The sequence below is a fragment of the Trichomycterus rosablanca genome, unplaced genomic scaffold (assembly GCF_030014385.1).
Source record: "Trichomycterus rosablanca isolate fTriRos1 unplaced genomic scaffold, fTriRos1.hap1 scaffold_411, whole genome shotgun sequence".
Taxonomy (NCBI): domain Eukaryota; kingdom Metazoa; phylum Chordata; class Actinopteri; order Siluriformes; family Trichomycteridae; genus Trichomycterus; species Trichomycterus rosablanca.
The window spans coordinates 1-13,156 of NW_026947240.1; the positions used below are offsets into that span (position 1 = coordinate 1).

Below are 13,156 nucleotides of genomic sequence, written 5' to 3' on the forward strand. Positions count from 1 at the left end.
CACCTTGAACGAGGATGTGATGGCGAGGGTGGTACCTAGAGGTCAGGAATTTGGAGGCGGCTATGCTGGAATCTTTCACTTTCAGGTACAGTGATGTTAACCAGATCATTAGACTCTGCATGAGTCATGTATAAAAGAGAGTCTGATTAGATTAGATCTGTTTTTAAAGTTCAATTCAGTTCCTTTTTACTACTGTAAAGGATGAACAAAGCAGCACATGGGGCTGCAGAAAACCTGAAATCAACCTCAAACTATGAAGTGTTTTTATAGAATATTTATTTAAGGAGTGGAGACTTGATCACACATATATTAGGGTGTGACTGTAAAATATGAATAATAAGTATATATAATAAATCATCAGCATCTCCTCACAAACTTCTCCAAATGTTTAATATTGTTTGAAATGATGTTTGGCCCTGTAAGATTACAGGATGACTGAGTAATTTACAGTGAACCACAGAACACAGATTTGGAGCATCTAATAATCATCTGGTTTATTTAGAATGAAATTCTTTTATAAAATATGAGTTAATAAAGATTAATCCATACAGAAAATGTATCCATAATAATAACAGCAACAATAAACTCTTAATAGAATTTTGTTAGATAGATTTAGTGTCAGTATTGGTATCAAAAAGAAAAAAAATGCTACCCGTGGTACCGTGTAATTGTCTTTATTTTAATTGTTTATTTATTTAATTTTACAGTTTTGGCAGTTTGGTGAGTGGGTGGACGTGGTAATCGATGATCGGTTGCCGGTGAGGGACGGAAAGCTGCTGTTTGTTCATTCGGCAGACAACAATGAATTCTGGAGCGCTCTGCTGGAGAAAGCCTACGCCAAGTGAGTGTGTTCGGTTTTGCTACCCTAAGCTGAGATGTTTACATGCTAACACACATTCAGCGTAAGCTAAAGTGAAGTCGTATTTAGAGAGAAGCTCAGAGCTGAATTGTTAAAAATTCAAGGACAGTCGTTTCTCTCTCTCTTTCTGCTCTCAGACTGCAGAGTAAATGCAATAAATGTTTTTGTAAACAGGATCGAGTCTGTGATGTTGACTTAAGGCTGCTCATACTTAACATGAGTCGACACAGAGCTCAAATCTGGAAAAATACCAGTAACATTCTGGAGCTTCGTATCAGCCAAACTTTTTCAATCAGGCCATTTATTCTAGCATAGCTGCTCTGAATGTTCTGTGGGTTGGACGAAGCCTGAATGTTGCCTTACACTGAAGGTTTTGTAAGCTCAGGATTTAGGTGTGTGTTCACATGTGGCTTTAAATAAAGCTCATACACCCTGTGGCTCTGTCCCATTTAGTTATCACTGCGTTAAATAACATAAGTCACAAGCTGTAGTGTCATCACCATTTGAATGGACCTATTAAATGAGTATATTGTGAATTGGAACGCAGCACCTGATCTTTTATTTATAAATGCAGCTCTGTGTGTAGCGGCACAAAAATTCAAGTTTATTTATAAAACGTCTTCCACACACAGTGGCACAAATTGAAAGAAAGTTAAAAATAAATCAAAATAAAATTTTAGACAAAGGCATTTTAAAAATGGCATCATTGGGTGTTTGTTTGTGCAGCAGTCTAATAAATTATCTGTCTGCAGAGAGCTCAAGCTTGAGTTCAGCAGTGTCTGTCCAGGTTTCCAACAGACACAGTTAGTCATGCCTGAGAGAGGAAAGGTCGGATAGGGTTTCTCCTCATTACAGAGTAGCTTTGTCCTATATGTGAAGAGTTTAAAAATCCGCTCCTTTAAATAAATGTTAGGTGTTATGTTTTTTTAAGGTACCAGAAAGCTGTAGTTCATCCCAACATTAGCTTCAACGATTCTGTATTACTGAATCTCGATAATCATCCCTGTGTTCACTCTGTAGGGTAAACGGATCGTACGAGGCTCTTTCAGGAGGCTCCACCACCGAGGGCTTTGAGGATTTCACCGGCGGAATAGCAGAAAGTTATGAGCTGAAAACTGCACCAGCCAACATGTTCCAGATCATCCAGAAAGCGCTGAACTCTGGAGGTTTGCTCGGATGCTCCATTGACGTCAGTCACTCTTCGTTTATTAAATACTCATAATTAATTTACATTCATTCCTTTTTTGGAATATTTATGGACTGATTCTTGTGAGTAGATCACAAGTGCTGCTGATTCAGAAGCCATCACTCGGCAGAAGTTGGTGAAGGGACACGCCTACTCCCTCACCGGTGCTATCGAGGTACAACCATCAGCATTTCTCTCTCTTATAATGCCAAACTACATTTGAAAAGGTCAGAAACATATAACATGCGTGTGTTGTATTTAGGTGAATTCTCGGGGTGGGTTAGAAAAGTTGGTGCGTATGAGGAACCCATGGGGTCAAGTGGAGTGGACCGGAGCCTGGAGTGATGGGTAACACACACACGCACACACACACCACACACACACACACACTGCAACTTCAGGTCCCAACATAAAACATTAACTGTCTGTAAGTAAAATGTACATGGAAACAACAAATAATAAAAAGAAGTTTTGTGGTAGGATTGGGATATTTGGTCACAATGTTCAAATATTTTTACAGGAGTAATTGTGAGGTATTAAAACCCAACATTACTGTACCTATTGTAAACTGTGGTGGTTGTAGTACTATGTTCTGGTGGATTGTCTTATTACATTAAAAGATAATTGAAAGATGAAGGAAGAACCTCGAAATCCTTGATTCTAATTGTGACTATAAAAATGATTAAAGATATTAAAAATATTATTTATTTATTTCTTATTTTATTGTTTACTTTTGCAGTTCGTCTGAATGGAACTCTGTGAGTCCTTCAGAGCGACCAAATGCCAACGCAGAGGACGGAGAGTTCTGGTACTGTATCATTCTTTTATACTAATATTAAGTTTATTTAAAACAATTATAATCACCCATTCAAATCAGACAATTTGATTATATACTGAATTATTATCTCTGGCTGGAGGCAGCCTGAGTGCAAATTCAAATCAAGCTCAAATTAAAATAAAAAAATAAAAAGTTCAAAAAACGAAAAAAACTAAATAAAGATGCATAAACGTAACTAATGAAACAACAGTGATTTTGAAGTTGTGTCCTACTATGCCTCATAATGTGTGTGTGTGTGTGTGTGTGTGTGTGTGTGTGTGTGTATAAATCATATACTTTTCTACAGGATGGCGTTTTCAGAATTCATGCGTCAATACTCTCGTATTGAGATTGTTACTCTGACCCCTGATGCTGTCACTTCTGATTCTGTGAAACCATGGAGCGTGAATAACTACAGCGGAACCTGGAGGAAGGGATCCACTGCTGGAGGGTGCAGGAACAACCCCTGTACGTAACCAAGCTTAGATTGTACCAACTCCCCACCAGAACCAACCATCCACACTGATGTGTAAAACCAACCCAAATAGTTCCGTCCCTTAACCACTGCACAATGCAGCTTTCATTGTGAAATCTTTACTTGTTATGGTAATAATTCATATTCACACACATTTGGATTGAAGTTCTAATAAGCTCTGTAAAGCTCTTAACTGGGTCTGAGCACTGAGTGGATACGGTTGGGTTGAAGACACGGTTCAACACCACTGCTGTATATTTGTTGTGCAGTCTGACATGTTACGCAGCGGCGCCACACCCTTTTTTATCATCACCATCTATTGTATGAAGTAAACAGGTTTTCATCAGGTTCTTTATATGTGGCAAAGGGGGTTTATAGTAGTGAACAATAGTGCTGCCTTCAGCTCTATTTCCTTACTACAGTTATCTTAGTTATTCTTAGTTCCTTACTTATCTTAGTTATTCTTTATGCTGAATTATTTCTTATCAGGAATCATCTGTAATTATAGCTTTAGGTTGTAAGTGTTTGGTTACGGTTGTGTCTGATAAGATTTAACATCGAGCCCTGTGGCACCTGGGGAAAGATAAACATTTTCTCTCGCAGTATCAGCTATTGTACCCTGTAAAAAAACAAACAAACTTGGTGAATGACATATAAATAAAGGATTTTTACCAAACCTGGAAAGGTTGGGACAGTTAGTGAAATGCAGTTAAAAGATGATGATTTAATGTTTATTTAACAGGCAAAAGTAGAAAGAAACTAAACTGTTTTCATTATATTTTATAAACACATTTAGAATTTAATGCTTGCAACACACTTCAAAACAAAAAGGGACAAAAGCAAAATAAAAGTAAGCGTATAAATCATTCTGTTATATAATTATTGATTATTTATTTAGTTATATCATAGCTGGTTATTACATTTTTTACCATAGTCCTAAAAATTCTAATTTCTGATTGGCTGGTTGGTGTTTATTAATATGTTATAGCAGGATGTTTGTAAATTAGATCCAGTTGAGATGCAGATGAACAGGGATCAGTTTCTCAGTCACTATTTACAACACTGTTGGGTTGTGATGCACTGAGTGTGTGTGTGTGTGTTGTTGAGTGTGTGTGTGTTACTGGTTGTGTATATAAATAACTGGTTGTGTGTGTGTAACTGGGTTTGTGTGTGTGTGCCTGTGTAATTTGTGTGTGTAACTGGACATATATAACCGATTGTGTGTGTGTTTGTGTAACTTGTATGTGTGTTTGTTTAACTTGTGTGTGTTTGTAACTGGTTGAGTATGTGTGTAACTGGATGTGTATATAAATAACTGGTTGTGTGTGTAACTGTTTTTGTGTGTGTGTGTAGCTGGTTGTGTAATTTGTGTGTGTGTAACTGATTGTGTGTATATATAACTGGTTGTGTGTGTTTGTGTGTAACTGGTTGTGTGTATACATATATAACTGGTTTTGTGTGTGTGTTTGTGTAATTTGTGTGTGTGTGACTGTGTGTATATATAACTGATTGTGTGTGTTTATGTGTAACTGGTTGTGTGTATACATATACAACTGGTTTTGTGTTTGTGTGTGTGTTTATGCAGACACGTTCTGGATGAATCCTCAGTTTGTGATTAAGCTGAACGAGGAAGACGACGACCCCAGTGATAACGAGACGGGCTGCAGTCTGGTGGTCGGTCTGATCCAGAAGAACCGGAGGCGCCTGAGGAAGCAGGGAGAGGACATGCACACCATCGGATACGCCATCTACGAGGTCAATAATTAAAATCCTAATTGAATTGGCTAATCACTGCTGTTTTTATTTACTTTTTTAAAAATTGGGCTTGTAGTTGAAGTGAATTATGTAAGGATGCAGATAGAATCAGATACTGTATAAAGATCCGTTATGAGCTGAATCCTCCGCTGCTGTGAGAAAGTGAAACAGGAAGGGACAGAATGGGTGGAGAGTGGAACTGTGGGGTGTATGTGTGGAAGGGGGGTTGGTACAGGAGGAGGTGTAATTGTATATTTTGAAGGACAACTGGATCATAGTTACTTAAGGATGTTCCTTCAGGAAAAGTAAAATATTAAAGTGTGTTTTCACTCAGCAGTCAGCATTATAAAGCATCACATTTATTCATGAATGTGTAATACAGCCAGGAAGTGATTAGCATTGACATGTTATACCAGGTTATAAATACATGTGATTCAACTTATTAAATATGTAAACTTTAATTAAATATTAGAAATTTCTTGTGTCTAACAACCTTTTTTCTCTTTCCTGTTCCCACAGGTTCCTTCTCAGGTAACACACTCAGAACACCTCAGTAACATCATGTTATCATTTCATCTAAAATGTTGTTTAGGTTATCTAAAATACACAAGTCAGTTGATTCCCTTGTTTAGTTGATTTCCTGGGTCAGTCGATTGAGTCAGTTGATTCCTGGAATCAGTCGATTCCCTTGTTCAATTGATTTCCTTGGTTAGTCGATTCCTGGAGTTAGTTGATTCCCTTGTTCAGTTGATTTTCTTGATTAGTCGATTCCCTTGGTCAGTTGATTTCCTCTTTCAGTTGATGCCCTGGTCAGTTCATTCTCTTGGTCAGTCAGTTTTCTTGTTCACTCGATTCCCTTAGTCACTCTATTTCCTTGTTCAGGTGATTTACTGGTCAGTCGACTGCCTTGGACAGTCAAATCCCTGGGTTAGTTGCTTTTCTTGGTCAGTCAGTTCCCTGGGTTAGTTGATGTCTTTGGTCATTTGATTTTCTTGTTCACTCAATTTTCTTGATCAGTCGATTTCCTTGTTCAGTTGATTCCCTGGGCAGTTGACTCTCTTGGTTAGTCTATTCCAGGGCAGCTTGATTTACTTGCTGACTTTTTTCTGTTGCTGCTGCAGATATAAATACTTAGATACAGAAGAACTGTAGTCAATCACAATAATAAATTATAATTACATTAATTACAATTATAATTTATTATGTTACTTCACTAACCACATTTCTGTGTTCCCGTCCTGCATTCTGATTGGTTCTCTGGTGTTCCACAGTTCCAGGGTCAGATGAACGTTCACCTGGATAAGAATTTCTTCCTGACCCACGCTCAGAAGGCTCGATCTGAAACCTTCATTAACCTGCGTGAGGTTAGCACCCGATTCTGTCTGCCGGCTGGGGAATACCTCGTCGTCCCTTCCACCTACGAACCCAACAAGGATGGAGACTTCTGCCTGCGCGTCTTCTCCGAAAAACAGGCTGAAACTCAGTAAATCATTATTTACAATTATTTTAAAAGATCTTTATTAGTAATCTACTGTTTTCAGTGCAGCTGCTGTACTGATGAACATCTAAAGAAATCCAAAGGGTTCACAGACTTTTTCTTGCCATTGTGTTTACTCTGATATTTAATGCGCATGATATTAATATATTTTTCTTCTTGCAGACGCTGTGATGATCCTGTCGATGTTGTATTAGATAATGTGAGTTAGATTTTTTTATAAATATTTTAAAAAAGAACAATTAAAATCTTGTTTTTAAATAATTAATAATGAATCAACATTATACTAAAATATTTTACTACATTTGTTTGTGAATACAAACAAAGTACATGGAGGTGTTTTTTGCCAAAGTCGAGAATAAAACTTGATGTCATTATGATAGTATACCTGGTAGGCTGGTGAGATGTAATCCAGGAACCCCCCAAAACAACTCTTTTATCATTTCGGAGCTGCTGGAACACCACTGTCACTGTTCACTGTCAAGCAAGCTTTACATCAGAATGAGCTTAGAGGATGCTGTGCCGCAAAAAAAAGTTTTTGATTCTTAATCATTCAGTCAGAGAAAAAAGTTGCAAGAAATCTGAAGATATGTGAATAGATTTGTTTGCAGTTGTTTTTTATGCAGCTAAATATTTTTCTTGTACTGTAATTCTAACTATTAATAATAATAATAATAATAATAATAACGCATGAATGGTTTTAGGAGACGGTGTCGGATGCTGAGGTCGATGCAGGATTCAGAGGATTGTTCACCAAACTTGCAGGAAGTGTACGTGCACTTTATCATTACTCACATCTCGATTAATTGTGACTGCTGAGTGCCTGAGCAGAACCAAAACCCAAAATACTGTGGTGCCGGTTAATAACATTGATAATAATAACATTGATGTGAATGAGGTAGAAATATATATATATTTTTTTTTTGTTAATAATCATTAAATTAATGAATACATTGTGTGTGTGTGTGTGTGTGTGTGTGTGTTTGTGTGTGTGTGTGTAGGACATGGAGATCTCAGCTCTGGAACTCAGATCCATCCTGAATAAAATCATCGCCAAACGTACGTACATGCTGATGAAACCTTTCTTTTAAAAACTCAGCATGGAAGTGATCCTGCTCACCTGTGTTTATTTTTTAGGAACCGATATTAAGACGGATGGTTTCAGTCTGGACACGTGTCGCACCCTGGTGAACCTGATGGACGTATCCTTAAGTGCAATCCCTACTGAGTTCCATACTACATTTGAAAGCAACTTTAGCCCAAGAACTGTTCATCAGAGCTTCCATTGGAAATTGGCTGCTCATGTCATGTGCTAAGATTACTGTATAATGCAAAATGTGTCAGCTGAAGTGGTCTAAAGTGCACACAATTGGACTCAAAAGCAGTCACAAATAACAGTGCTGCACAAAGCCCATTACAGCCCATCAAAAATCTTAGAGATGGATTGGAACCCAGACTGTGAGTCAGGTTTTACTGACCAACATCACTACAGTTTTATTAATGCCATGTGGGTGAATGGTAGTAAAAAAAGTCAAGAAAACTACAGGCTGTCAGCAAACGACCCAGCAATAACAAGTCGACATCACTGTATGTGGGTTAAATGATACAAAAGCTTTGTGTTTTTACTGTATAATTTTTGTTATTTTGTTATTTCCCTAACTGAGGGATCAGGACAGCGGGAATGGAAAACTCGGGCTGTGTGAGTTCGCTACACTGTGGAAGAAAATCCAGAAGTACCTGGTGAGCTCACACACACACCTGATTTTTTTATCTGTTTTCTGCAGAAATAGTCAAGATCACGTGTAAATAGCATGTTTTCGTGTGATTGTGTGTAAATAACGTGTTCAGGTATGTAATTAACATGTGTTTTATTGGTGATTGATGTTAGGATATCTATAAGAAGAATGATATGGATAATTCTGGTAACATCTCCACTCCGGAGTTACGCACAGCACTGAAACTAGCTGGTGAGTTTGACCTCGTCCCAGTTTAGTCACGTCCACGTTTGCACTCTAACAATAACTCAATTACTCTCAATAACACTAGTACACATGGGCTGTGTCTCAAACCACAAACTACCACATACAACTGTACTACATCATATTACTGAAGGAGCTTCACATGCATAGTTATCGGATTCTTCAGTACTGTGGTCGGATGTATTTTGAACCACTTTGGGAACCCCATTAGTAAACGATACATTTGTTTATTTTAATTATAATATTAATATTTTGTGCTCCGTTAGTGTCCAACAATTGTGAGGCTAGATTTTGGTTCCTGAATAAATCTTACTTTTTTTTGTAGGGTTCAGTCTGAATGACACCATATTCCAGATGTTGGTGGCTCGTTACTCTTCGCCGGATCTCACTGTGGATTTTGACGACTTTGTGGCTTGTCTGATGCGTCTGGAGCTCATGTTCCGTAAGTTTAATCTCCTAATCTGTACTGGCCATGCTAAAATTCACCTCTGTAATTTTGGAAGCGCCTAGAATCTCTTCTGTTCTTCTTCCTCTGTTTTAGGAATGTTCAAGAAAATCGATGCTCACAGCTCAGGCTTCATCGAACTCGATATGCAAATGGTTAGTACAACTAAAAACATTCAGTCTTATGATGACGCTTGTGCTTCCTGTACAGAAAACAAACTTCTGCACCTTTAAATGCACAGTTTACTCTTAATTATTTCAGTGAATAAAACATATTGGTAAAATGTGGCATTTGCAAAAGATATGGCACATTTCATATTTTATTATTTTATTTAATAAATAAACAGTAATAATGCATTAAAAAGTGTAGAAGTGTATTTTTTGGACTGGAGTTTGAGTCGACTCGAAGTTTATCATGGGGTGCACAAACTTTATCCTACGACTGTATTTTTTTTAATTAAATAAGTAGTGTGTATCTTTATGTATATGATCTTTATGATCTTGTGTGTGTGTGTGTGTGTGTTCTACAGTGGCTGTCTTTAACAATGATCTGAAGCAGCTGGAACAGTTCAGGTGTTCATATGTCCAGATGTTCCACATCCTGTTACTTCAACGAAATTCACATGGTCACTGTTACTTCCCAGTAAATCTCCGTCTGAATCGGGAACAAATATTCATTTTTTTATCTGTTAGCTCTTCTGAACATTATAATCTGGTTCCGATTAAATAATCAGGTTTTTATAATAACTGTTTGATGTTCAGATTTGTGTTGAGCAGGTGGAGGTGATTCTGATTCTAAAACACATATTTTAAAGGTTTAAAGGAAACTGAATTAAAACTGTTCATATAAAACTGTTGACTATGAAAAAACTATGAAACTGCCAATGACTAACCTGGAATATCAGGAGTTATGGGAATTAGGATTTGGTATTAGGGATAAGAATTTGGGGTTAGCATGTTATAATTAATATATTTGCAGTTATTTGTAATGTTAAAGGATTTTAATGACTTTAAATGACACTAGGTTACTCACTATATAATAATATTGATTAAATTTATTATTAAAATACATTTCGGAGAGTTCTATTTTTAAATGTTTACCTTGTAATAGATCATTCTGCATTGTTGTTCTGGACTTCATGTACTGACTGATGTATGTCAGTTTTTTTCCTTCAAATTATTAAACAGTTTTTAATAAAGAATTTTGCATCCAAATTTAAAGTCTTTACTGTGTATAAATAAAGTAAATATTATAAAGAAGTTCTGTTTTAATGTTTATGCCCTGCGATGGACTGGCGCCCCAACCAGGGTGTTACTGTGTGCCTTGCTCCCATTGAAAAGCTGAGATAGGCTCCAGCACGCCCCCGCGACCCCCATTTCGACCCTAATTGGATAAGCGGTTAAAGTCAGTGTTTTAAAATTTAAATAGGAAATTTGAGGTAAATTCTAAGTCTAAACAGTTTTTTAAAAAAGTATGGAAGTAAATCTGTCTCATCAGATTTTGAAATTTAAAAGCCTTTGAATTTTGATTACTGAACTTTAAGCCTTTGAATTTTGATTACTGAACTTTTTTGCCTCAGAATTCAACCCACACATTTTACAATAACTCATTTTCACTTTCATTTTTTGATGTTAACAAATTCAAAATCAAAAATTCAAGTTTATAAAATTCAAATAATATATATTCAGGTTGCTCAAATTCGATAGGTCAAATTCAGATCACAAAATTCAGATTAAAAAATTCAGACTAAACATCCGGGACACGCAGGATGAGCAATCGATTCCAGAGCCGTAGAGAGAACAGAGTAGCGACACTCCCATAGAGAACCGCTGTGACGGGGGCGGGACATTTCTCTGCACAGCTCCGGGTGGAGCTCTGTTCATTTCCACTACTGAGCAGCATTTTCAGCTGTATGTTGCTTTGTTTTAAAGAAATAATGAATTTGATGTCATTAATATACTTAATACTGTTATTGTTTAGCATTTGCTCAGCACTAAATGTTACATGTTTATCTTATTTAATAGGTATAACTGAATTTAGCTCATTCAGTTAAGCTTAATTAATGCCACTAGAGTCTTTTCACCTTAAAATGAGGTGATTAATCAAGAGTCTTGTTACAGAAATGATAATAAAACATTAGAGCCATAATAAATCATGCTACTTTTACTTTCACACTTAAGTACATTTGAAGGTAAATACTTTAGTACTTTTACTCAGTGAAGTGGAGGTAAAGAGTATTTTACTTTTACTACTACTTTTACTGGAGTAATATTTTACCTTGGATATCTCTACTTTAACTCAACTACATGGTTTGTGTACCTTGTCCACCACTTACATTAGACAAAATGAACTAGTGCATATTATTATGAATTAATTCATGTATTACATGTAGGAATGAATTATTAATCACTCATGAAATAAGAGATGAATGAAGCTATTTCATGTACCTGCACAATAATGTTAAAGGTACGGTAGTGTGTTTATAAATCTGTTCATTCAGTGCAGGTAAACATTATGAATCCAGCCACATGGCTCAGTGTTTAACCAAAATGATGATTATTATTATTATTATGAATCCTCAGGAAAGTGAAGGGAGATTATAGTTTATGCAAAAAAAAAGAAAGAAAAAAAGCTCTTTAATCTCTGTACTGTATATTGTTTATACTACTTAATGATATCACATTATGTAATGTATGCTAATATAATGTACTGTGTGTTAACAAGAACAACCTATTAAGTCATTATAAAAATCTTCCACTTCATATACCAAACTGACATTAAAGCAGATGCAGTAAATGTAAAGGCAGGTGAAAATACCCAGAAATTGTACAATATTTTATTATTTGCCTTTTAATATTTCACTCACTGCTGCTTGTCCCATGACAGCGCCGGGTTTGTTTGGAACTACTGGAGGGGTACATAAACCACGTGACCGCGAGAACAAGAAGTGTCGCAACTCTCTCTCTCTACGGCTCTGCTGTAAACGAAGCCGCTTCGTTGTCACTTGATCGCTGGAGTGTAACTTGATTGGCTGGGTGTCGGTTCGATTTGAGACAGAATCGATCAGAGCCGTAGATAGAGAGAGTTGCGACAATCCTTGTTCTCGCCGCCACACGGTCACGTGGTTTATGTATCCATCCAATAGTTTCAAAAAACCCCGCGCTGTCATGTTCTCATATCCCAGCTAGCACAATCATCTGGTCCAGCTCCCTCTTTTCTATCGGCACAGTCGGCCGAGTGTCAGAATCGGCCAGAATCAGTGTAGCCAGATCCGGTCCAGTTGTTACCACAGCTGGGTTTGGCTGGTGCTCGTAGAGACGCGGAACAACGTCACCATAGCAACAGTGCGATGCGAGCCGTTAAAAAAGAGGACTAATTATTTGTTCGTGTTTGGTAAATTAACGTTGAATCTTAACATTTTACTTAGCAAAATGTAAGCAGAAAGTCTATTAATGAGTTTTGGATTAAGATAGAGAGCAATTTGGAAATGGAAACTGTTAGGTAATGTTATCTATTGAGTTTCAGGTTAACTGGTAGTCTGAACTAATACACTTCAGGTAACGTTAGCTAAAAGGTAAACAGTTTCTTGCATTAGCCAACAGCTGCAAAATAATTAAAGCTCATTCAATAGTGTATTAAATACTTAATAATAATAATTAATAATATAAAATACTTATTTCCACCACTGTATATATATATATATATATGTGTGTGTGTGTGTGTGTGTGTAAAATATTTATGGTATGTATGTAGGCTGTATTAGTAGATGTAGTTGTAGTAGTAGTATGTTTAGTAGTATTGTGTATGCGTAGTATAGTATGTATATTTACAATATTGTTCACTTTGATAATTATCATTCTTATATGCAATTATATGTTATTTTCTATATATAATATTAATATAGTTGTCATTTTGTTTCACTTTTATAATTTGTCTTATTTTTAATATTCTGATTATTATTATTATTATTATTATACTTGCTGCAATTATCTTAATAAAATACTTTCTGCTGCACAATCTGTAGTTAATCTGTAGTTAATCTGTAGTTAATCTGTAGAATAAATGTATTATTTTATCTATGAGGATGTGAAAGGAGAAGAAAACGGGAAATAAATGGTATCGCAGTGTTTTGGGGGCTATTCCGG

General features: G+C 36.4%; 1 protein-coding gene across 1 annotated transcript; it reads left to right on the forward strand.

The window, feature by feature from the left end:
* Positions 1-7: 7 nt before the first annotated feature.
* Positions 8-10,225, forward strand: LOC134308116 (calpain-2 catalytic subunit-like; the record flags this gene model as incomplete). The annotated part of the gene is made up of 19 exons (XM_062990648.1): positions 8-85; positions 708-841; positions 1,880-2,048; positions 2,137-2,220; positions 2,308-2,393; positions 2,785-2,853; positions 3,170-3,330; positions 4,923-5,092; positions 5,612-5,623; positions 6,364-6,575; positions 6,753-6,789; positions 7,292-7,357; positions 7,589-7,646; positions 7,725-7,789; positions 8,259-8,327; positions 8,476-8,554; positions 8,892-9,008; positions 9,108-9,166; positions 9,541-10,225. Coding segments are annotated over 19 exons (1,749 nt in total), but the record flags the coding sequence as incomplete, so codon positions are not given.
* Positions 10,226-13,156: the final 2,931 nt, after the last annotated feature.